Genomic DNA, 26274 nt, shown 5'->3' with positions numbered 1-26274 from the left:
ATTTGCATGTAAGCACAGAACAAGCGATACAATTTTGTCAGTCTTGTACGTTGATTTTTGAACTCTTTGTTAAAGAGGCTTGTTAAACAAATATATAATTTCTCAATATATGTATCAATCATGTGTATATAATTTAATATAGAAATGACCAATATGCAACAATTACAAGTGGTTAATAAATTCTGTAAATACCATTACAGAAATGCACTGTTGTGGCAGATGACAACTTCAACCTCTCAACCACTGGCTACAGAGAAACACATCTGTAGCCAGCTGAAGTCAGTATTATCTTCAATCCTGTCAAAGTTTTCCGTTAATATGCAATGTTTGTATAAATAGACTATTAAAGTTTTATATATATATACACACACACACACATAGAGACTTTATTACGTGTATATATAAAAATCGCTTACTTGATGGAAAGCCCCCCCCAGTTATATCTGCATAACCACAATCTGAATATAATTTGGCATTTTTCCCCTTTAAAAATGCATTTTACAAAACAAACCAAAAAAAAACCCCAAAAACAAACAAACAAACAAAATAAAGAGCCAAATTCTGACTCCCTGCATAAAATATAACTGGGACTTCGAGTGACAGAACCATGCCTCCAGCTCAGCACGCGGCCAGGGCAGGACTAGCGTGCAGCCTTTGATTCTTTTGACAGGTTTGTGTTTGGGTTTTTTTTATAGTAACACCAATTTTTAATTCAAGAAGAATATGCAGAGAAGCAGAATCAAAGCTGAAAATTCTGCTTTTTCAACTCCTCTTAAAAAGCAGGAAAATAAATCTGCAGATCTCCAATTCTTGACATTTTAGGTTTTACACTTAAACCCCCCTGTCAAGAGAAGGCAACATCTTTACTTTTCTAAGGCTTGTAAGGCTGCAGGCATGGCTCCTTGGAGTTCACCAGCAGTTGCTACAATCTTTTTTCAAGGTAGCTTTTGCTAGATAATGCACTTTTAAATGTGTCTGTGCAAAAACTCACGCTACCAACACAGGCACACATACCCGTCCCCGCATACATAATTTTTTTTAAAAAATAAACGTAAAACCAGTGTTGTTCAATCGGGTTCTTACACCTTCACCTCTGCTCCGTCAGCAAAGCTCAGGCAACTTTGGTCTTGTTTGTGTAACTTGAAAAGTGAAACTGGGACCCACTCCTGGAGCAAACAAGCCCCCCGGCTCACCCTGCCCATCCCACCACGGGGACGGCAGTGCAGCGCTCGCAGGCTCGATGCCCAACACCCCATTCCCTCAGACAAGAAAGAAGTTAATTCAGTTTGAAACCTCGCTTCCTAATAAAGATAGGGAACAGAAGAAATGCTTTAGAAAGCTTAAGAAATCATTTATACGCTTGGTAAAAGAACGGCTGCTCTTACACAGTTAATAGCTGGTACCTTACAGGGTATTTGCTTACATGCCCACCGGTGGCTGGCTCTGCCCAGGGGGCTGCGGAGGAGCTGCCGCCCTCCTATAACAAAATGCAAGTCTTCTTGTCCTTGAAAGGGTTCTCAGAAGCAGGTATGCCCATTAGCAACGGATCTTTCTTGGCATGTTCTTCACAGTAGAGCATTAGGTCTGCTGATGCTTTTGACACCTGCAGAAGACAAGGAGGGAAATAAAAAATCCACCATAAAACGCTGTTTCCTATGGTAACATGCTCGAACGTGCCAAGAACTGCCGACTTGTACAAAGCTGTGTGGGATGGGAGGGGTGCTCGGAGATGAGCACATTCTCTGTGCGTGTCTCCTGGGACAGACACGCTGCCATGGGCTTGCTCCGGCTTTATCTGCAGGGAGCAGAAAAGGATGGAGCCCGGTGCTCTGCGGTTAGCGTGTGACACCAGGCAAAAGTACTGCCTGGCTCCTACACGGCTTCTACAGAAAACTAAAAATAAAGAGGAAGAGTTTCAAAATAATACAGTAGGTTTGTAACAAGGAACTTCTTGGCTGTGAGGTTGGGGACAGTACACAGAAATGTCCTAGCTGTCGTGGGAATGCCATGCAGGGTCCCTCCTCGCACCGCCCCACTCCCGAGGAAGGGCACCGCTGCTCGGTGCATCCGTGCGCTCGGTTTGCCGGCCTTCCAGAGGCGCTGGCAGCAAGTCAAAGAGCACAGCAAAGCCCGAGAAAGCAATATTACTAGTGTAGCCAATATCCTACCCCTGCTAGCTGGAAAAAAAGCTCAGCTTCTTTTCTTCCTTAAAGGAATCCAGTTTCCTCTACCTTCCTCCTCTTTTTTTTTTTTTTTTTTTTTTTTTTTAATTTATAATGTTCCTACACATTCACCTTCCTTGTAGATGCAGCATTCAGCCAGCCGAAGGATGGAACAAAAAAAAAATAATCACACAATATGCACAAAACTGGAAACACATACCTGCCTTCTGTTTCACACATTTGATTTGCACTTCCTATTTTGCTTTGGGTCTCCCTCAAGTCCATAAAGCCCCGAGCTACCTGGGGTACTGCTGGGAAGCGGCCACAAGAATTAGATTTACTCAGATTCGTTGGGCTGAAATGTTGATTTCACATTTTGAGATGGGGAGAACACTGTACTGTGGGCACACACGCACACTCTGTGATTGCCCTACGGCTAGAAGGGGGGAAAAAGCAAGAAGAAACAGGAGGGGTGAAGAAGGATGCACTCTCACCTTTATTCTTTCTATTGAGGCTTCTATTCTTAACTGCTGGACAGTCCTTCGGGCCTGAGCTATGTTGTTGGTCGTGCTCGCCGTTTTGCCAGACATTTTCAGCGAAGCAGTGAAGTTCTGTTTTGAAAGACACTGGGTTATTTTTCCAGAAGGTGGCAAAGCACAATAAACCGCTTTTACACAGAGGCAATTGTGACACGTTGAAAAAAAGTGCCTTTTTTTTTTTTTTTGTTATTGTTTCACCCAACAGGACCAGTCAGCTAGCTGAGAAGCAGCTCGGCAACCGATGCTCTGGAACTAAAACACTCTTGAGAAAAAAATGCACTGAGCTCCTGTGCATACTTCTGCTCCACTCTGCCCTGTGTTAACAGGTGATCAGGGTTTACAGCGGGCACCACGCGCCCACCCCTACGCCTGCCATTTGCAGAGGGGCTGGATGCAACGTGGGCAGTCTCTGCCCCAGCTGCTGCCCTGCGGCGGGACGGATCCTGCCCCAGGCGGGGCCGGGAGAGAGGAGAGCAGCTGCCGGAGCGCTGGGATGGAGGAGCATCCCCTCCTCTCCCTCACACAGGTGGAGGAGGACCGCATGGCCGGATCCTGCCCCCTCGCTGAGTCCACCACAGCCGGGAGGACGCGCACGGCCTCTCCGCCTCCTTCAGCCAAGCTGCACGTCAGGGCTGCGGCAGCTTTACCACACGTCAGAGGAAAAGGAAAACAAGAAGGCAAAGTTCAGAGATGCGCTCCCAGCTGCTGGCTGCTCCCATGTGGCATCAAGCGGGGTTGGCAGAAAAAACCAAACAAGCAGCACTGGGACTTTTCTTCTCTGGGTAAGAAGGCAAAGCATCAATGCTGACATGGGGCTGGCATTTGGATGGTGCGCAGCAAGAAGGGAGGATGCTCTCCGCTGGTCTCAGCCGGCCGGTCCGGCAGCGACCTGAGCACAGCCTCTGCAGCGTGACCCTCGTTTGCAGCTCTCTGCAGGATGCACGAGGGCAGCGCGTACAGCTGGCACACAGGGGAGCCCAGCCCATGCCAGGATGCCACGTGCTCCCCCGCGGGTTGGACCAAGAAGACATACTCCCGAACCCACCAAAGGGCAAGGAGTGAACCAGGATGAGACGTGTGTGACCGCAGCCAGCGAAGGAAGACGTCCCGCACGCCAGCTCTGACTCGAGCCCAGGTCCAATAGGACAGGCAGCACCAGTAAACAATTCAGGGTCAGTTTTGCTAGTGCTGGTACTGCTGCCCCTGAGCAGCTTTTCTGCAGACACTCCGCAACAAAGACCCCAACAAGGTTCCTTTGTCACATCCACGAAGGTACGCTTAGTTGCAAGCTGTAAGTCAGCACTCCGCTGGCATTCATGCCACGTGGGATTTCGAGGTCTTAACCTCCTGGTAGTCCCAGAAAACTTCAGCTTCTTCAGCTGTACATAACACACATGGCATGCTCGGGCCTGTCCTGGCTATTAGACCACAATGAGCTGTCCCTTCACCCGTGCCACACTGATGGCCACCTCATCCCATCTTGCAGCACCTTTCCTGCCACATGCTCCTGCCATCCCTGGCTGTTTCTCATCCCCTGTAGCCATTCAGCTGCTGCTGCTGGAAGGAAACCACCCGTGCACGGAACAGAAGGAGCAGGGAAGGGTTGAGGATCATGCAGCACCGTGTTCAAAAGAATATCCCTACAGGCACTGCATCAGCAAAGAGCTTATCGCTGAATTATTTGGGTACCTAGGAGTTCAAGGAGCAGCTGGTTTAGAACAGCCCCAGCCTGTGAACCTGTCCTTTCTGTGCCAGTCCTTGCACACAACCTCTAGCAGGACCGTACACAAACCCTGCTGTTTGTTTTCCACAGATCCATGAGAATAATTGGCTCCGTGGCTTAAATAATTTACCGCATTACAAGGACTCAAGTGCAATGTAGCTACATGTGACCTTTCCAAGCGCTGCGTACAGCATTTCCTTGTGGGCTTCAGGTTTCTCACGCCTCAGCCTGGGTAGCAGTGCTGTTTTTCCAGCCAGTGCTCGTGCCTGCCCAGCTAGCTGGGACCAGCATTATTTTGTACCGAGTCCCCATTTCAGCACATGCTGTCATTTCTAGATTGCTCAGCAGGGCCCAGATTTTCAATTTTTTTTCCCTCCCTCTGCACAGAGCAGCCCTGGGTTTGAAGTTCACTCCTAGTACGCATCAGGCCACTACAGCCCGTGATGGTGAAGTGTCCCCACAGTAGGTGTGGGATGCCACAAAAGGCTGCCACACACCCCCAGCTCTCCTGGGGCAGCAGTGCAAGCGCCTGCAGAGCTTTCTGCTGGCTGGGAAGTGTGCGCAGGCCGCAGCGAGCATCCCCCATCCTGGCATCCTCAGCCTTTTCTGCTAGGAGTGATGCACCGACCCATGCTGCTGCAGCACCGAGTGTGCTCAGCTTTCTCTGCAGCCCTGCGATCTACCGGCGAGCAGTACTGCAAGCAGCATGCCAACCGGTATGTCACGCTTTACAGCTCACGGCTGACTTTCGCTGTTCTTTGAGCATCCCAGCAGTAAACGCCAACCGAAGCAGCCTGCTGCCCTCCCAGCTACCCCTGCACCAGCAACAGCAAAGCCCAGCAAGAGCAGCATCAGGCTGCACGTGCCACGAGGCACTGCAGAGCAGAGCGAATGCCAGCAGCGAGCTGCAACAGGAGCAGCGCAGAGATGCTGCCACAGCTGCACGGTGTGGGGGGACCTTCCTTGCAACAGCTTTGGGCACAGTGATTGCCAAGCAGCAGGTAAGGCTGCTGCTCATGCGCGGGTCAGGGGGACATTCACAACTGAGCATTAGGTATCACTAAAAACTTATTTCCTGCAACAAACATTAAGAACGTGCTCATGGATCTCTCCAATCTGCGTGAATCGGAGCTGCCGTGTTAACAGCCCCTATTTAGCTCGCTGCCCTACTTTCCCCGTAACTCTGCATCCAGGAGGAAGAAAAGGATGGTGGCAGAAAGCATGAAACCCAGAACTAGTTTAAAGGCTGCATATGCTCCAATTTCAGGGCAAATCACAGGAGGTCTTTTGTAATTTTAGAACCTTTAAACATGTGCCAGTTTAGAGATCACAGCTCCAAGCAAGTGCCCTGCAGCAGGCAAGGCACCAGCCCTTATCAGGGACACGCTGTGTCTGAAGCGTGTACACACTTTCACTCCTCTACGTAATTTCCACTCAAGGTTTCTGTATGCAGCAACTAGGAGTAAAGCTGCAGCAAAGCAAAGGAAATTTCAGCAGAGTGGACGCCTGTGATGGGGGGGCCAGGGAAGCCGAGCTGGCAGCACACACTGCCAGCTGACTCACCCTGAGTGCGCAGAACAGCTTGTAAAGCATGGTTGCTTCACCCCTGCAACAGCCAGGCCAGTAACCCGAGCCTTGGTTTGTGGCAGTCATCCACCGCCCCGGGTCCCCACAAGCCCCTTATTGGCCCAAAATTTCCCCCAAGTTCCTGCTGTGCTCCAGGGAGGTCACTTACAGACCAGGTTGCACGTGGTTCACTGCTTACCACCCATGGAAAGTAATTAACGCAAAATTAAAAGAAGCCAACAGGATTTTTGGTCTGCAAAGCAGCTCTCCCTCTATGGCACTGTCCTAACCGCAGACACAGGCACTCATCCTCACCTGGCACACACCGCCCTGCCACTCCACAGTGCCACGAAGGAAATGCGCCAGGACCACCCGCACAAAAGCGGCTTGCTCTCCAGCCCTGCAATCCCTCCTCCATCCCTCATTTAATCCATAAGCGGCGAGGCAGGAGGTGACAAATCCAAACTGTGACTCAGTACAGGGCAGCTGAGAGGCAGCCGTGACCGTGCAGGGCCAGGCAGTGCCCGGAGCACCAGGTGTGAGACCCCCACTCCTGGGAGCGCGCACTGGTTTTGCCAGACCCGGGCTGCCATCTCCCAGCACCCTCAGCTTGCTTACTTGGCACGGCTGTGGGTATGGACTTCTGGGAGCGTTGTTTGCTCCTGGGAGGTGTGATGCCTTTGCACGCTTTGGCTGCAAGGAGGAGAGTTAACATGCATGGGAGTCTGAAATACCCTCTGTAGCAACATCACAACACAAACTCTCAGTTACTAACCCAGTTCCACCATACTGCAGCCCAGTTATCGCTCGCCACGGAGCCGTCACATCCCACAGCAAGCACACAGTGTATGCGTCCTGAATTACTTGTATTTGTAGCACCCAAATATTAAAATGCATTCTGATGGCACATTTAGTCATTCAATCTGCAAATTACCCAAGAGGAGGAGGAGTGCTGGCTGACACAGCATAAACACCTTCTCCTGGAAACAGTCATAAATCTGTAAAGGTTTAATGTTCAGACATTTTTGCTTTATTGCTGGGAAAGAGCAAGCTACTTGAGGCATGCTTCTCGTTGTAAGAGATGATAGGAGGTGTATGTTGAATACATGTCATATTATTTGCAAAACACAAAGTGAAAACTCTCTGGAATTCAAGGCAAAGGCTGTGGTGCATTAACCACCTCTGACGTAAGCCCTCAGTGCCGTGACTCAGACAAGACGGCCTCTTCCATTTCAAGTGACGGCCAACTGAACGAGCGGGGAGGCTTGGACCACAGCAGGCAACACAGCAACGCGCTCTCTGCTTCACCACAGGCACAAAAGCAGAATGTTATAGTATCAGGAGAATTACCTCACGTCCTGAGGGGCAGACCATCTTTTAGCCGACGTGAATTGGCAGGGTCAGGACCACGTCCAGGGCTTGGTGCCGCAGAGAGGGGGACACAATGGCTGCAGAGGACCCGTCATCTGCCCCGGCGCTGCCACAGGTCCTGCCTGTGTGGACCCCGACCTCTACAGCCACTCGCTGGAGGCAGTGGGAAGGACCAAGCTCAAGCTCTCTGGGACTCTTGACAGCAGCACCCGAACCAGAACAAGCATAAGCTCCACCAGTAAACCTGCCCCATGATTTTGTGATGCTGGTGCCAAGCGAACGGAGCCAGGAGACCTGCACGTCTTGGCACACCGAGGCTGCCCGAAGAGCTGCTGCCTCGGATCCGACGGACAGCACAAGCAGGCTGCATGCTACAGCACCGTGTGCTCATTTAAAACAGCATTTAGAAACACAACAGGAGTCTTTTGTTACTAGACTTTTGGGGCATTTAAGCTGATAATTTGAGGAATTTAATTCTTGAAATGCTAATTGTTAAGCTCTAGTTCCCAGAAAGGAAGTTTAAAAGGACACGGATTTTGTGGGTTTTGTTCAACGCTTCCTGCCTTTGCTGGCGTGCCACCAGAAGTGGGCAGAGGGATGGCTGCTCTGCTGCTGCTGCCCCCTTCCAACACACAAAAATAGCGCCTGGGCCCTGTTCTGCTCAAAGCCATTAATACCTTTGGGCCCAAGCTTTGAGACTCCTTCCCACTGAAAGCCACTGATTGCAACGGGAAACTACCGCACCGAGGGTTTTGCTGAATCTGGGTTTCATCACCTAATCCTGGTGCTCAATGAGGCCAAACGGCTGCAGAGCCCAAGTTAACTAATTTGTAAATGGTAACAGGATCATCCTCACAGGCAGTGCCTCCCCACGCCAGCACAGCCCTCGGGGCTACTTGCTGCTGTCTCCCACCCTGGCACCCATCTCGGGGTGGCAGACTGTGCTCCCCAGTAGGCTACGCCATGCCTACGTGCCCGAAGCAAGGCATGGCTCACCGAAAACACCAGCGACCCTTCCCCGGGCCCAAGAGAGGTGCTGATCCCGTGTGGGAGGATGTTCTTGCTATTGGGGTTGTCATTTCTATAAAAAAATCCTCCTGCCCCTGTAGCAGCTGAGGAAAAGGACCTTGCTACAGACAGACAGCGGGTCCACAGGCACCAAGTGGGCGACACGCAGATATAGAACAGCACTTGGCTACGTGGAACCGAAATGATAGAAGAGGAGTTTAAACAGAATTTCTCATGTTTAGGTAGTACTCTTAAGAAAAGATAATAGATATGAGACTACTGGCTACTTTGGGAAATTTAGTCTGCAAAGAATACAGTGAGTAATCAGAAGACCCCACGTTTTGAGGGTTTTGATCAGAATAGACCCACAGCGCCAGAGCCCTGCGTTCACCCCACTCCCCCTGCCTCCTCACCAGCACCGGCGGGCACCTGGGGCCGAGGTGGCCAACTGACCTGTGCGCTGGCACAGCGAACCCAACAGCTTCGCTGCCATGTGGGTATTGCCCAGAAGGACCCACAGAAGATGGCCACAGCTGCAAAAGCTTCCTCATACCCAACAGGCTCACGTGTTCATGAAAAATGAGACTTCAACCAAGAGCTTCCAACACGTGCTGTTAGAGCTGATAAATGCAGCTGCTGAATGTGATAATGAACTCTGCTGGTACATTGCAAACCGACTGCAAGTGCTTTAAAATAATAATTTCTGGGGTAACAAGGAGCTGTTTCACACGGACATGAAAGCATGGATCCACTGCAAACCGAGCCCAAACTCTCATTCCAGACTGCAGTTTTCACTTAGTATACTGAAAAACTACAGGGTGAAAAAAAACGCCCAAACAACCCAAAGCAATTTATTTTTATCAAGTAATGCATGCAGTAAGATAGGTTCGTGGATTCATGGAGTTCTCCAGTTTTAGTATTTTCTTTTTATAAAAAGACCCAAGGTTAAAAACAGATACTGCAAAATTAAAAGACAAACTGTTCTGCTCTCATTTCACTGGGGCAAGCCTAGGCTGACTTTACTCAGCCTTCTCTTCCCCACCCGCAAGCCACAACCCCAAAACCCCTTTTACCACTGGAGAGGTTTGAGATTCTCTGGAGTCCCTTCCCATCCTACACGAATGACCTCATTAGGAAAGTTTCAGTGCTTATTTTCCCAGCTGGTTAGCTTTGTTAATAAATTAGATGTTTTAAAAAAACAACCATCCAAACCATAACATTTGAAAATTAAATTGCTGTGTTTCCTCATCTTCAAACAAACATAGGCAGCATTACTTTAATAGTCCTCTAAGATTACTAAATCTCTTCTACAGAGAGATTTACAAACAACTAGGTCATCACCCAATAATACTGTTTTCCCTCCGAGTTCCTGGCAACCTACCCTAATAGCTAAACTGCTGCAGCCATCTCGAGATGCAGGATTTCTCATGGGGTACACTTGATTTCAGACAACAGCAAACTGCAGAAAACTCCGCAGATTTGTATCAGCAGCATACGCAGTCCTGCAGAACCTGGGGTTTCATGCCCTCGGAGCCCAGGGCAGGCTTTTCTGGGACAAGGACGTCTCCCAGGAGAATTAAGTCACTCTCTAAAGAAAAGACCACTTTGATGGGAAGGGCACCATTCCGGTTTCTAGGAAACAAGCCTTCATGCCCAGCTGGCAGCCCTGAGCCAAAAGCAGAGATACCCTGAGAGCCCAACTCGTCCCACCACTTTCCCCATCAGGATCTCTCCATACTCAGTCACAACTATTCATTCTCTATTAAACGGACCAAAACCCAAGTTCCAACAAGTTTTTCCATCCACCACCTAAGACAAAACACAGCTGGTGTGATTTCACACTGTTCTAGGCAGGAGGCAAGCTGAGGGTCCCCTGCCCGCTGCTGCAGGCACACGCAGTGAGTGACAATCTCGGTGCCTCGCCAAGGGATAAAGCTGAACGAGGGCTTGCCAGACCTGAGGTTGATGGTGACAGAGATTCCCCTAGCCCCAGAGCAGCTGCGGGCACGGCTGCAACTCTCACTTGCCTGACTCACAACCTAAAAAGAGACAAAATAATCAGTCCCACCAACAGCCTTCTCTGGTCACTGTGCCCAAGGCAAAGCCTGTCTGCAGAAAGTGCTCTGAAAACATCAACAGCTACATAGATGATTCTATGATATTTTTCCAGCTGTGCCAGCTGGTATAATAACACAAGCAAGCTTTTGTGCCTGTGTTCCATGCTGGTGATTGAGGGGCTCACAGGTTTGTCTACCTTCTCCAGCTACGTCCCCCTACATGCCTGCATTTTGGACCCCCCAGCTGCAAGGCAATGGCTGCAGCACTGTGTTTCTTCTGTGAGCCAGGACGATCTATCTTGATTTTCAGTGCCAAGCACATCACGCAGCTTTGATTTTTCCCTTCTTAATACAAGAAGGCTGCAGCAGACAACAACAGTGAGACAGACAACTGGGAGAAGTTTCCATTGCAGTAGTCATTAACCCTGCCAGAACCCCTTGGCTTGCTGCAGAGGGGACAGATGTCCAGCCCACAAACACGCTCATGGTCACCTTTTTCCCTGTTCATTCCCACCTGTGCTCAGTTTGAAAGCTGTCAGAAGCAAAAAGAATGATTATGGGAAAGGTGCTAATAACAACGGGAGGGAGCAAGACTGCCTGCCCTCTCCAGGTCCGGCAGACTTGCAGAGGCACACGCTGGGTGAGGGCTCTGTAATTAACAGCAGAGTCAACAAACCAATGGATCAAATATGCCAGTGGGAAGGCTTAGCTCATCCTTTGGGGAAAATACCTTTTTCCATGGAAAACCAAGGACTTACGTTTGTTCAGAAGAGGAGGATGCTCACCAGCCGCACTTTGCTGGGGAAACACACGTGAAACTTCCAGCGCACTTTATGCAGGACTTTTTTCTTTCTTTCTTATAAATAACAACAGAAACACCTGCAACAGGTGGAGCTGCCCCTCTTCCCTAGAAAAACCCTATTTTTCAAGGCCTTGCCCTATTTCTTTCTGCAGGGTTTACGTAATGAGGTTAAAATACAGCAGGCGCTTGGAACAGCCGCGGTAGGTACGCAGCTAGGCATTAAACTTGAGCTCCAACTGGGATAATTAAACACCAATCTATCTTTTTTACTCTTTTAGATCCAGGACTTACAAGCCACCTGCTGAGTGAAATGTAATTAAATCACCACGGCTAAAGTACACCCAGGAATCACCCAGCAGCTCTGCCGTGAAGTTCCCCGTTTGCTCCAGTTATGTAAAGTCAGCTTATACGGCAGCTCGAAACCCCAGCTAGCAGTGGAACAAAGGTTCAGAAGAGTGTCCTGTTACTGTTTCTTTTGAAGTAAACTAGCTTTTAAGTCAAATACCTCAAAAGATCAACAGAATGGATTGAAGAAAACACAGGACAATGACACTAACAACTATGGCAACTAGAAGCATACAAAACATAGAGGGCTTTAACACGCCAACAGCCTCTGGTTTGCCAGGGCAACAGCGCACAGCTGGGGGTCAGTGTAAATCTAAAGTTACAGCTAATCTGCAAATGCAAGTTTCTAAGGCATCTCCTCTTCCCGAGCCAGAGAAGCTGTGCTGTGGGTGATAGGGGCCCTGTGCCGAGGCAGTGAGGTAGAAATGCCCTCTGTGCTCTGCCCGGGGCGCAGGAGCTGCAGGGAGGTGGTGGCACAACAGGGCTTCAAATTTGGCAAGGGAACACCGGGCAAAGGAGAACATGAGCAATTCCAAACCCAAGAGGGACCAGTGGCTGTCCTGGTGCTCCCTTATCCCCCCGCAGCATGCTGCCCAAGGGGATCCCTCCTTGCCCAGGGCATTGCACAGCACCCACCGCACATGGCCCTGCAGCAGCACCAGCCTTAGCTTGGGTGCCCCTGGCTGCACGCCCACAGGACAGAGGGCTGAGCACCCCAGGGAGCCACTGCTGCTCCCAACCCAGGGCTGAATTGCTGCTGGGAGCTCCTCCAGCTCAGAAATGTTGGGATGCTGCTGCCCACTTCTGCCTGCTAGAAAAAACAGAAGCAAACATCACCACAGAAACTATTTTGCTTTTCTTAAAAACACAGGAATAGGGATAAAAGAAACAAACAAGCAGCCTGACAAGTTCAAGGCTGGGCTGCATCCAGCCCGTGCCGAGCTGGGTATCGACGCTAACACTGGGCACAGCTGGTACCGTCTCTGCAGGACGGCGTGGCTGCTGGGGGAAGCACACACATCCCGAGGAGCTGCTCAGTGGTGCCAGGTGGCATTTGGGCAGCATTTCTGCCCCAAAACCAACCACAATATGGTACCATGGGAGCTCATGTTTAGTTTCAGTGATTCCGCAAGAAATGCTGCAAGTTTACAGTGGAACTGCCCCAGTCCTGCAACCTGCCCGGTCTTCGCTGAAAGAGTTTTAAGCTGCATCTGTTTCGCGTATCACTGCCAATAATAAAGATTCTGCCTGCGACTCCCCAGGGCTGCCTGCAAAACCATTTGGCAGTGAGCTTACTTGCCAGCACCAGTCTCCCTGGCACCCTTTCACTCCAGCCGCCTTCAGCTGGGACTCTGCAAACCATTCGGTAATAACACCATCAAACCCCAAATCCAGTTGTCTCCTCTTACGTGCTTGCACTCTCCAGAGCTAGCAGGAATAAAAAACCAGGACTTACTCCTACTTCTGAAGTCAGCAGTTTTGCTTCTGAAAATACAGGGAGTAAATTTGTTGGGCAGGGAAGTGGAAATTTTATGGTTGCTTTCGCTCTGTAAAGCTCCTTGCCTCTCCTGAGGCTGAGCCTTGCCATTGCCCAGGGCACCGCTGGGACAGTACAGCAAGGAGCTCATCACCTGTTTCTCAGCAGGGTGACCCCCCAGCTAGGCAGAATTTTGCAGCTCCTCTGCCCCACGCAAAGACTTTGTCCCATTCCTGATGGTGAACAGACCCTCCTCTCCCCCCTCAGCACTTACCCAGCAGACCTTCAAACGTCTGCCCTGCACCACGCAGCCCAGCAGCGGTCTGCTCCAGGGGGAACAGGCGCTGCAGGAGGCAAATATCCCCTTCACCCCCCACCTGGTTAAGCAGGTCAGCGTGCACAGGCTGGGGATGCTGGAAGGAGTGAGAAGGCAAGAGGAAGACAGGCTGCAAGCAGGGTGGGGAGGCACTGGCAGCTGCCGTCAAGGTTGGACCTCATGGAGAGTGGGGAAGAGGAGCTGCAATGGCCCTTGGAGGGTATTGCAAGGAGGGCGGCGATGCCGGAGCTATGCAGCGGGCTACGCACGCCGCTGCTATGTGTGGCTGGCGCTGCAGCAGGGTGTGAGGTATTTCGGTGCAGGATTTCTTTGGGTTCCCCAGGCACTGCGAGTGCTTCTGCACGTGCCGCTTTCCCAGGCACTTGTGTGGGAGCATGAAGGCTGCCGGCTGGTTGGGACTTGAATGTTGGTCGTTGGTTTTCCTACAGGGCCTGCTCAGGAGCAGGTTTGTTACGACTTGCAGAACCTAAAAACTCTCCGAGTCCAAGCCAAGCGGCCTGACGCTGGCATTAAAGGCTGTAGCTGAGTGCAGAAATAAACAACTCTATTCCAAGGGTGCATCATAGCGTAACCAGGTATGTCAGCACACAGAAACGCGGTTGCACGCAAGCGCCAAGAAGTCTCTGTAATTGTGGTATTTCATGGCCTTGATTTTTTAATGTGTAGGTCCCTGATGGGAGAACCTGTTGGATGAATCTCAAAGCGCCTGGCACCACCCTAAGCCAAACTGCTGTCCTCTGCGCTGCAGCAGGCCTGGAGGGGAATGCTGTTTGCTGTACAGCATTTAGAGCTCCAGCGAATGCCAACACGTGCTGCCCCCTGATCCTGCACGCCCCCGCACACAGTAGCACCTTTCCACAGCTGCCTGGTGAAGGGGATGCCAGCTCCCATGGCTGGCCAGGAAACTATGCTCTCCTCTTCCTGCACTGAGGTCAAGCAACCCGGTGTAGGGATGCGGCTGAGGACCCCCAGGCCCCTTCCCCAACGGCATCTTCTCTCCACTGTGCAGTAGGACTGGGCACAAGCCTTTTGCTGCTGCCCAGTCCCTGCAAGGGAACCCGCACGGAGAGTGGGAGAGGTACAGGGTCCCTGACGGCAGGTGGCAGGAAAGGCTCATCCAGGGGACGTCTCTGCCCACCTGAAACCCAAATTGCCCTCAGGGGTGCTTCTTCTTAACCAGCATATAGAGTTGAGGGGCATGAAGGACGTGCCTCGCGTTGGCAGGACAGGCAGCAAGCCCAAGGATTTTATAAAGGACTTGGGAAACCAGGATGCATATCGAGCGTGCAAAAAGACTGAAAGGGTCATTGTGGAGGAAGCACAGGGTGAGCAGCCCTCACCCGCCACTCCTGCCACGCACGGCCCAGCACAGGCCAATTCCTGCACACGCATCTCCGCAGCACCTCTCTGGGAGCGCTCCTTATCACATCCACACCTTCAAAGTAAATACTACAAAAGTTATCCATGCTCATCTTCCAGAAACGGGGACCCACTGTCCTAGATGAAACCCTAATTAGAGAGCACTGGAACAAGGAGGGCACGTTCAACACTCCTCCTGCTCCAACCGGTTGCTCTGCTCTGAGAAGGAAACATTATCTCCAGCAGAACAGCCCCTTCCCAGCTCACCCACCTCTCGCGCCTGCGCGGGGTGATCCCATCATTGCAAAGCTGCACCCCAGCCAGCACCTTGCTCTGGTTATGCAGCCAGCCTAGTTTTTCCAGCGGTGGGTGCAGCCAAAGGGAAAGCCTGCGGCGACTGGCAGGGCTCTTGCCGCCCCGGCCCCACTACGGGGCCGTGCTGACACCCAGTGGAAACCACAGTGAGACGCCCGGCTGAGGGATATTTTCCTGCTGCTATGCTACTAAATAGAACGGAAAATAAAACCTGGTTAGCAGGAAAACATCGGAGCCCTGCCCTCAGCAAGAAAACAGGATTCAGTGGTAAAAAGAAACGGGGATTAAAGATGCTTTCTGGTAATCTCTCTTTATGACACCTATACCACGTGCGACAAAAGGAGAGACAACGTTGTGCGATTCACCAGAGTTTACAGGGAGGAGGAGGAGGACTCAGAGACACTCATGCACCTTGCAGTTCCAAACACAGCACCCATGATGCAAACTCCCCAGGGAAAATGGCAACGGTGACTGCTCACAACCTCGCTGCTGGCTCTGGGGGTACCATGGGGGGCTGCAAGCAGCCCTCCCCCTGCACAGCCCCAGCCAAGGCCCAAATAGCTTTCAGCAGCTGCGGTGCCTGCGCAAGCTGCCTTCACAGGGGGACCGGCAGCCGGGGAAGGTTTCTGCTCCTGCCTCTGCAGCTACTGCGAACCAAACCGCCAGTAGCAGCGGTGACAGTGATAGCTAGCTGGTTCCTGGCAGGCGAGAAGGACTTGATTTTTAAATAGTTATCAGGCAAGATTTACAATCGCAGCACAAATATTTTATACACGCTAGAAAAAGGTTGGGTTTGGTTAAAAGAAAACAAGATCCTCCCCAAACAAAACCAACCACTTTGCGTATTCAAGGATCACGCTATTACAGTGCACACAGAAAAGCTAAAACATCTGGCAGCTGCAAGCTGCAGTACTTGCACACGGTGTTTTTGGGGAAGGACACGGATGCTTTGGGATGCATGCCCTACACAGCACCGCAGCTGAAGGGAGCAGGGAAACTCAGATGCCCCAAAAGACCCAACTTCTGTTTTCCTGGGGCACAGAAGCTTCCATTTTGTGCAGTCACTTGCCCTTTTATACAGTCTGCACAAGTACAGATCTCACGTGTGATGTGAGCTTGAAGCAAATGCAGGGACAAGGTTTTACACCTCAAGAGGTATAAGAGCGAGCTGAAAGCAGGGGACAGGCACGCCTCAGCTCTGTTCGGTCCATTCGCCCCTTGTTTGGATTATGGTATACATTAGCAGATTTCAAAACTACTTTTACAGCAGAAAAGATACAGCAATGACAAACTCCCCTTCCACCCACAGCTCTTGGAGGAGGTGCAGTAATTAGGGCTAAGTTAGCGATGGGAAGTCTGGGCATGCCGATACACCTGCTTTCCCCAGAGACGAGCATCTTGTTGGCGCACACGAAAAATAAAAGCTCCTTAAAGCACGGAATGCCAATTCATCATGTTTGCGTCTTCAGAGAATTTACACTTGAGAATATTTAGAGATTTTACAGTCAAGATCTTTTTCTAAATTATAAACAATGCTGCCAGTGTCTTAACTAGTCTTTCTAAAATGCATAAAAATCCGAAATAATGTGAAATGAAAGAAAACAGACAATCCCAAGATATTCAGTTGGATTTAGTGATCTGGGTATTGAATTAAGGATGCGTTCCTCCACGACCTTCATTTCACAAGTTATGCCAGCCCCATCCTGCTGATCAAAACTGAGCTACAGCTACATTTGATTTTCAAAGTCAGCTTACATACATATGATTCTGTCAAACCCAATTTACTTGTTGGGAAACGAGTAGTGGAAAAACCCGCTTCTATATTCCTCTGCATTTTTTTGTGACTTAAGTTTTTATATCTTTAGGACAAATGAAAGCCATGAGAACTGACTTCTAGATCAAGGTTACCTCGAAAAACTTCTGAGCAGTATTATTCTGAAGACATTAGCCTGAAGTCATTAGAAAAGACAGCCTGCGCTCTCTAACAAACTGCAGTGCAGTTTCTCCACAGAAGGTACCTGTTTCTCCCTGCAGGGCACTACCCAGCTAACTCACACCAGGTAAGACATACACAAACTACAATGAGACATTTGCAAAGAGACTTTTAGTTGTACCAAAATCAGTTCATCTTACAGCATGTAAAGCAGGAGCGGTCGTGATTAAATCACCAGACTGGGAGTCACGAGATCCAGCTTGGCCTCAGGTTACGTGACCTTCAGCAAATTCTTAGTCTGAAAGAGAGATAAAGCAGAGGATGCTGGCAGGAGCTGCTCTGTGAGGAGCTCCATGGTTCTCAGCTCAAAGCCACCGAAAGGGTGCGAAGCATTTCACAAGCTTCTTGGCTATACGAATTTATCAAAGTACCTATTTTAAGAACAGGGTGAATATAGGAATCGTCTGCATTCTGAGATGGTCAAACAATATACACTTAACACAGCAAACAGGGAAATTATGAGGACTTGCACGCTTGCCCCTTGCTAACTGGTGGAGTAAACAAGGAAAAGCCTAATTGCCACGGTAGAAGCAGCCCATGCAAAATAGCGTTTCTGCTCCCTAATATTAAACGTGAGTGCAGTCAGGCAATTAGGAACGGAGGTGACTGACTGTCAGCAACCCCTGTTGCTAATGCCTTAGAGCAGAGAGCTGCCAGCGCTGTACCAAGCCACAAGCACAGAGCCTGCCCGGCTGCCATGCCTGCCACGGAGCCGGTGCCAGCCTTGTGGCCTCTCCTCCATAAGGCTGCCAAGTATTTTCTATTTGTTCTACTCCAGAATAAAACTACATCACTGTGGTTTGGGACTTGTCACGCTGCTTCATATTTTGCATGAAAGAAAGGAATAAGCATGTACAGGAAACTCACCTACACAGGCAGTCTCGCGACCTGTCCAGCTTGCTTTGATTTTATCGGTGTAATGGTCCTGAAACAGAGCAAAATAAAAATTGTAAGTGCTTCATAGTGCAAGAAAGTCAAAGCTAAGAGGGGTTAGCGCTTGTGGTTTAATTCTAGTCACGAAGATCACAGTATTTTAAGACTGGACTCACTGAAAAGTCTACCTCAAACCTGTCTTACGGCCAGCTCTCCAACTTCCCTTCCCCAGGACACAGCCATGGGCAGCCAATTTCCCCAGCCACCTCCCAAATGTGAATGAAGTCAGTAAGTTTTCACACCTTTCTTGCGCTGCCTTCTCACTGCTGCTACGGCTCCTCCTGAAGCCCACGCTCCTGGGCAGAGGTCCCACCCTGAGCCACAGCACACGAAGTTTAGAAGCAGCTGTTATAGAAAAGCTACTGGCTTTAACATGAGTTAAACTACCCAGGATAAAACCCTGACCCCATTTATATTAAGTGCCAGTGTAGCCAGTGTTGAGCACATGCACTACTTTGCCCTCTGTAGACCTCTCTGAGATGGAAGCCTCCATTGATATGTTCTGCCAGCTGGACTTAAACAGGAGAAACAAACTCAAGAGCCCACATTTCCTACAGAGGCCTTCACACACCCATAAAAAAAAACCTCGGAATCTTATCAATCCTAAAATGTACAAGTTCCTGCACCAGATACGGTTCACTGTTGCAAGACTGACAAACCCAGTGCACACTATATCTAATACCTTTCTTCGATTTTCATTGTATAAACCACTGATTTTAAACTGAAATTATATGACAATGACAATTCAATGAGGGCAACAATTTTTGAAGAGTGTTGGTCATGAATGACAGTAGAACTGGGCACCTGATATGTAACCCTGCATCACCAAGAACAGAAACCAGCAACTGGAGAACACCTCAAAGATCACAAGGGTTTATTTGTTTAAAAACATCTATCTACAATACAAACACAAACCAAGTTGGGTGCCTTGATGCTATGGGTAAAAGAGAAGGTGATAAAAAAAAAAGTGACATGCCTTCTGCGATAGCTAGAGGGGGGGTTTCATTTACAAGTAAAGATGTCTTTATTCGCATTGCTTTGCTGCTGCGTGAAGTCTTAAGGGCATGCACGTTCAGTGCCACACACACACGTGTACAAATATACATGTCAAGTTCTAAAACCAGCAAATAACCATCTAACATTGACTGGCAATTGCTACGCTAACGCACGTTTATATACTTTTGTATTCCTGTAGAGACACCCACTGTCAAGTACAGTGCAAAACACAGATTATATGCACCAGGCACTTACTAAACTGGAAAAGCAGCTGAGGCACAGATAACTCATTAACTAAGGACACAGCAGAATCCAGGACTGCCACTGACACTTTTTGGAAGAAAAACAACCGCCATTTGCCAACAGAGATCTGGCACAGAGCCCTGGCGCTGCTCAGTAACCGGCCGAATAACGCAATTAGCTACGAGATTTACCAGCCCCAGTATGCACGAAATGTAGAGCCAATTCCCGGCATGCTAAACCCAGAGCGATGCACAGGGGCAAAGCAATGGCAACGACCACCAGCAGGGAGAGGGCAGGGGCGGGTGGCCGTTTGGGCAGGCACACCGTGGCACAGACTGACCACGACTGGCTTTGGCAGAGGGGCTGGGCTAGCACGCAGCCCCCAGCCTTCACCAGGCAGCAACAACGGGGGCAGAGAAGCCACAGCAATTCAGTTCCCTCATTCCCAGAAAAAACAGGGGAAGAAAAAGCACTGAAAGTTCCCAAGGGACGGTCCTTAGCAAGGCAGAGAGGTACTGGCAGCACAGACAGCGTCCCCTTTATAAATCACATGGCACTTCCCGTGTTGGAAACGGCGTCAACATTTTAATAGCTGCTGTTAAAAGTCATTCCGTGGAGTAGGAAAATAAATTGCCTTCAAAAAGAGACTGCCTCGTCGCAGCCAGTCCTTGTTGTTCCAGTGCCAAGCTTGTGCTTTTGACACAGCAAGGAAACAAAAAATAAGTGCAACACATAACCCTCCTTTACATACATGTGACGGCTGCATAAAATACAAGTTTTAACAGAATAGCTTCTGCTTTACTTATCTGTGCAAGTTCTCACTCCAGTCACACACCCTGAAAATTGTTAAGGGAAAGTAAGAAAATTTTTTATCTACTGACTTCTGCTTCCTGATGGAGATCAAAATACGTAGTCAAAAGAATCTTTAATGCACCTAAAAAATAAATATGGCTCATTGGGGCCACTTTCCTCCCTAGAGCCATAAAGCCTCAATATTCCTGCCTAATCAAAGCTCCTATCAAATCAGTCATAAACCCCCACAAACCCAACATTACTAGCATAGTTTGAGGCCAGTGTAATGCACCCCCTCCAAAACCTTCCTGTAAGACATGCTGCATAGTCAGAGCGTAAGCATTCAGAGGTCAGGCCATCCTTGGGAAGGAATAAATCAGGGAAGGGCACGTGGGAGAGAGAAGCGAGGAAATGCCGCTGCCAGACGCGTCCCAGACCCTCTGGCCAAGGACAGCAGCGTGAGCCCGGATCCTCCTGTGCTGCAGGCCCCAGCAGACAGCTCCAGCTGGAGCATCCCTGCTTTGCAGGACAAATCCCTTGCAAGTTTGACAGTAACATAAACCAGATTCAGCTGGGAAGAAGACGCTCCACCTCCCAAAACTGCCAGTGGTACTTTCTGCTTATCCCAGCTCCAAGCTTACACCAAAAAGCTTGAATATTTTTTTTTTTTTTTGGCTCAACTGAAAACACAGCTGAAAAGGTATTTTGGGATCTGCTCAAACTTACCCAAAGCAATGACTGACAAAACAGAGTTTTGAGCATTTTACTTACAACAGCACCAACTTTTACATTTTTAGGGCAGCAACCCTGATAGTTTAACACACACCCTGGACAGCTGTGAAAAGCAACAGGAGAACGTAACATCTTTTATACCATACCCTATAGCAAAGAGGAAAATGATGCAGGAAAACAAAAGTTTGGCTGAAAGATTATGGCTTTTCATTAAGAAAAATAACTAGCTCTTTCCACTTAATCTCATTTCTGAGACTTCTTGTTGCACTTGCTTAACTTCCTCCTCCTCCACACAGACCCTTTTCCTGGCGAATGAAGCTGGCGATGCTTTCGGAATTATTTTGGTTCAGAAACAAAAGCCTCTCAGGCTTCTGTAGAACTGCTACACAACTGCAAATTCATATTTCATGCTGGTTTATGTTCACCTCTAGTATTTCCTACAACAGCGTAGCTTTCCAGGGAGGATAACTTCTTGCCAGCTGTGCTGGTGGTGTTTAGTAAGGACAACTGAAGAGCGGAATCAACAAGGGAGAGGAAAATCATCAGTGAAAGATTTTGAAAACACACGAGAAGCTGCACCACACTACAGCACAGGATTCTTCATGAGAACTTTCTTTTTCTAACGCAAACTACAACGAACCACCCTGGGACAGAATTTCTTGCACTTCACTGTGACAAGAAATAACGTAATTACCTATGGTATTTGCTTGATTTTACTTTTAAAAACAGAAAGGAAATTTTCTTCTGGAAATACTTTGGCTATTCATCGAGATGATTAATGACATGGCAAAGAACCTTTTTTTCTTTTCTTAACTGCAAAGGTATACACAGATACATCAAGCACCTCAGAACCACAGACTGTACCAGATGCAGAGATAATTTAAGCCCAAAGACCTAACAACAGAGGACAGAAATCTAAACATAACCAATTAGGGACAGACAGCTCAGGAAAGGCCTTTCTGGAGACAAACTTCCTACATTACAACCAATTTTAAATTAAAACTTACAATTTATAAGCAATCAGAATGCCTGTTTCTGCCTTCTCCTCTGCAAGGCCACCCTTACACCCTTCCATCACTGCCAAGTCCAACTTCCCAACCCTTCCCGTGGTGACTCCTGCTCCACAAACCAGACCCACGCACTAGCTTTAATGGCCACGACAGTTTTTCCTGGTTCTCAGCCCATTTTTCCCTTTGCAGCGATACCCACTGGTCCCTCGTGAGAACACCGCACACCTTTCCTTACGCTTCCCCAGCACGACCAAAGGAGGCTGCGCAGCGGCGAGGGCAGCACTGCATCCCACAGCATGATCAGAACCTGCGAGGGAGGGTTGGTTGTTTTTTTCTCTCCTAGCACCACAAAACCTCTCTTCGCCATGGCTAATCCTACATCCCCACTACAAATAACACAGCCACCCACTCCCACATGCATTTAATGTCAGCTTTTGAATTGCCCAGTTCTTGCCCCAGCAAGGGAAAGAAGCGATTCCGAGTATCAGCATCTACCCGGGAGAGCTTTCGCACAAAGATTACTATAATTGCGCAAAGATAACTATCATTTAGAGAGTAAGAGCAGGCGAAACCTCCTCTGTGTGCTTCAACTGCCTCTGCACAAGGAGAGGTTACGAACAGGGAAGGGATGATTCAACAGAGCACCGCCGGCATCAGCCTGTGCAGCTGCCAGCGCAGCCCGGGCCAGGGAACTGGGCTGCCCCATCCCACAGATCAGCTTTCCCGCCTGGAGACGCTCCGCTCGGGAGAGCTGGCATCAGAGGATCGTTACCTGCACAGCAAGCGAGGGCTCTGAGCAGATGCTGCGTGTTGGAGCAGAGGCACAGCAGAGGGATGCAGTAAGGCTCGGGTCACATATACCTCCAAAACAAATCGTGCCAAAAAGTAACAGCAGGTTTCTATAGACACAGGAGAAGGGACAGGAAGAAAAATGGTGTAAATAAATGGAAGAGTAAGCCTAGTGCCTGCTTCAAGTTGAGCTGACTGTTTAAACAAGAAGGCGACAACCCAAAGCTAATACATGAGCCAACAGGGGCTACCACCCCTCAGGCAGAGGCTCGGGATCCACAGCATCCCAGGGGCCGCATCCTGCAGTCATTAGCTGCTTCAATACAAATAATCCTCACAACACAGTTTTGTTTTGTTTCGGTTTGGTTTTCACTCTTAACTCCATCACATGCCAAGACACTGATACAGATACAGGAAGCTGAACATAAACACATTGACTGCTTTACCAAATATTCAAAGGAACACAACTAAAAATATACAGTCAGTGGCATCCTCAAGCATCTCAGAGCTATGAACCGCCCACACCCACGCAGGCTACACTGCCCAGGGGTCCCCAGAAACTAAGAGGCTCACAGGCACGGGGTACACTGTACCCCAGCTCCCAGTTTTAAGGACCTCCTCCCCTCCACAGACACCCAGCTGGAAGGAGGCTGAGCTGCTCCACAGTAACGGGTGCTATGTTGTGCTGCATGGGAATGCTGGATCCCTCCAAGCTGTGTGCCCCTCTGGGAGACAGACGTACCCCCACTGTGCTCCCACCTCCCCTGGGTAACCCCACCACTCCCCTCACCTTCCCGCTTCTGTCTACCTCAGAAAACGCCACGGAGAATCCTAGCGTAACTCAGCCACTGTGAGGACTTTTGTCACTACCTCTGCTCTTTCTCCTACTTCTCATGAATCCTTTTACAAAACAGCGTGAAAACTTTTTGCTCACGTCATTAATATTGTCTCTCCTCCCTCCCTTCTACATTCCTCTATTTGCTGCCGAGAGAAGAAAAGATGCGATTTCAGAAGAGACCACAATGCTGAATACAAGATGAACGTTCAGGTTCAAGAAAACTGAGGTCTAGTTGTGTAATATTGCAAAATTCAGAAGAGAGCTGCACAACTCCAGCAGTGATTAATGTGGACAAATCCCGAGAGTCATTGAACATCTGCAACTTCAATTTCCCAAGAAATGGCAAGTCCACAACTACTTCCAAGATCTGGGGAACTTGCTTTCTGCTCCAATTAAAGCTAATGAAAGTTTCACTACCGATTCCCACCTCCATGCAACAAGAGCATTTCTGTGCTAAAGCATGAGACCCGCAAGCCCTACCCATTCCCGCAGCTTTTGCAAGTGCAGATGAATTTGCAGCAATACAATCCTCCCAGGAATACATAGCTTGGCCAAGGTCGCAGCGGTGTTTCCCATGCTAACTATAAGCTGCTTGGAAAGTACTCCTCTCCGTCCCCACGAAGCCAGTTCCTGTGGTAATCTCTGCTCTGGCAGAGGGGACAAAGTAAAAGGGCTGAGGGTAAGGATTTATTGGGCTGTACCATGAATTTCTGGAGCAATTTGAATTTGCTTTTGCAACAGAGCCTCATCAAAGGATGATGCATCAGAGTTTGGGAAGCTGAGCCCAGGAAGGAAGCACGTTCCCACCCTGCAGAGCTGTCATGTTTAGCATCTCCCAAAACAAAACTCACCATTTCAGCAACACTTGAAGGGATTGCGGAGCCATCATCGTGTTACTGTGCATCTCAGACCTCACTCTAGAGAACTTCTTTTGAATCTGGCTCAAATATCCCAAGTCTTTTAAGGAACAGAGCCCAGGAAATGAAGAATCTTCAGTATTCATTAAAAACGTTATTAAATAGCCAAAGAGACGGATCTTTGAAGCAAAAGAAGTACCTGAAACCTACAGCCCAACTCAATATTTGCCTTTAAGTATAATGCCAGCAAGAGATCAGAGATGCTGGCAGTGGTTCTGACAGTGATGACTGCTGTTTGGGAGCCCTCAGAAACATCTCCAAATAGCAGGAGAGCGTAGTTTTTAAAGGAAGGTGGTCCCGTCAGCTGGGTGGTTACGAAAGTGAGCTCAACTGAAGCACCACTGGACTCCATCCATTGTTCAACTCCAGGATTTATTTGCCGCTTTAATGCTTGATTAAAGATATCCTGAATGACTACAATACATTCAACGCAAGGATGAAATACAGGATTGAGAAGTCATTAACTGCATACTAATCCCTCAATCTCATTTAGTGGTACTGGAGTAGCATAAAATGCAACTGCTATCCAGTACTTGCTATTTACTCACAGAATTTTATTACTAAACTGATTTACAACCAAGGCAAATGCAAACAAGTAACTTGTCACTGATGCTATTAGCCCTAAGTCAATAAAAATGCCGGCTAATAACCTGACAAATTGCTGTGAATTCAATTTGATATGCCATACTAATCAAGCTGTTTCCTGATCGTCAGAACTAATGAGGCCCAGCTTCCTACGTATTCAGCTGGGCTTCCCAAGCCCTCCCCTGCATCGCAGTAACTCTGATGTCTGTCCCCATCGCGTTCACTGTGACAAATCCCCCCTGCAAGCTCGAAGCCACATGCCAACACGGGTCTTGCTGCCCTTCCTCCAGCAATGATGAGGCCACAGTGTCCCCCAAACACCTGCGGTGGGGCTGGTGCCAGCGAGGGGGGAAGGAGACGGATGGGCTGGGACAGGCATCAGCCCAGTGTGGGTGCCCCCTCCCAACAGCACCAGGCTAAACCCACCATCTACACTTCAAATACCCTTTTTGCTCCCCCCACAAATGAAGAATTTGAGCTTGGAAGGCAGTATTGCGATTTAAGTTACTGAAGTAAACTTATTACTGCAACAGGGTGTGTAATCTCAATATCAGCATGAAACCTCCTTGAATAATGACGCTTACCACTAATTAAACTCCTTCCCACACTAATCCCACAACTCCTCACACATGGGAAACTTCCTCTGTCAAGTGGAGCACCGCGACCCCAGGGGGGGCGAGGGGAGCCCACCATCCCACAGGTGGGAAAATCAAAACAAATACAGCGTAAATGATTTATCCAAAGGCTGGGGCTGCCCCTCTGCAGTCCCCTACTCCCACCCCTGCGCATCCAGCGCTGCCATAGGGAAGGTCTGGACGGAGGGAAGGCCACGTGCTGCCGCACAGAGCCTGACTCCAAGGAAAAGGCCTATTTATATATTTTTTTTTTACATAATTGACCAGATCTCATCCCTTTCAGGAGCCACACGCAACTTGTTGAACCATATCAAAGCAGCTCCGGGCTGCGCGCAGACTCTCGCCGGGGCTGCTCCTCAGGCGAGCTGGAGAAGGTGCAAAACAAACACCCCACCAGAGCCCAAACCACCCCCAAACCCACCCGGGGCCCACCCGGGCCCAGCCCTCCCGCCGGGCCCGGCCCCGCCCGCGGCCCACCCAAGGGGCCCCGCCGGGGCCTCCCGCTGCCCCACCACGGCCCCGCAACGTGCCCCGACCTGCGGAGACCGAGACCCACCACCGAGCCCCCTCCCCACCGCCACAGCCCCCCGGCCGGTGCTTCTTCCCCGCTCAGGCCCGGTACTCACCGCCCGCCACCCGTCTCCACAGGCGACCGGAGAGAGCGGCCTGGCCCCGCCCACCGCCCGCGCTCGACCCGCCCACTCTCTCCAGGCCCCGCCCCCGGGGGGCGGAGCGGGGCCGGTTGTGAGT

At 49.6% G+C, this 26274-nt stretch overlaps 1 protein-coding gene across 5 annotated transcripts; it reads right to left on the bottom strand.

Moving 5' to 3' along the window:
- Positions 1 to 372: 372 nt before the first annotated feature.
- Positions 373 to 26218, bottom strand: GNG12 (G protein subunit gamma 12). Of its 5 annotated transcripts, XM_080406727.1 has the most exons (5): positions 26151 to 26218; positions 22533 to 22659; positions 17922 to 17979; positions 2657 to 2773; positions 373 to 1603 (listed from the first exon to the last, which is right to left on the bottom strand). In XM_080406727.1, the coding sequence occupies exons 4-5, from the start codon at positions 2750 to 2752 to the stop codon at positions 1478 to 1480; spliced, it is 222 nt and encodes a 73-aa protein (XP_080262853.1). In that variant the 5' UTR covers positions 2753 to 2773; positions 17922 to 17979; positions 22533 to 22659; positions 26151 to 26218; the 3' UTR covers positions 373 to 1477. The 5 variants fall into 5 exon arrangements, with proteins under 5 accessions (XP_080262853.1, XP_080262854.1, XP_080262852.1 ...); XM_080406728.1 differs by lacking the exon at positions 22533 to 22659 and having other exon boundaries at positions 26151 to 26198; XM_080406726.1 differs by lacking the exons at positions 22533 to 22659; positions 26151 to 26218 and adding an exon at positions 17195 to 17292 and having other exon boundaries at positions 17922 to 17964.
- Positions 26219 to 26274: the final 56 nt, after the last annotated feature.

The sequence above is a fragment of the Falco punctatus genome (assembly GCF_963210335.1).
Source record: "Falco punctatus genome assembly, chromosome: 11".
NCBI lineage: Eukaryota > Metazoa > Chordata > Aves > Falconiformes > Falconidae > Falco > Falco punctatus.
This window is presented reverse-complemented; position numbering and strand designations above follow the sequence as displayed.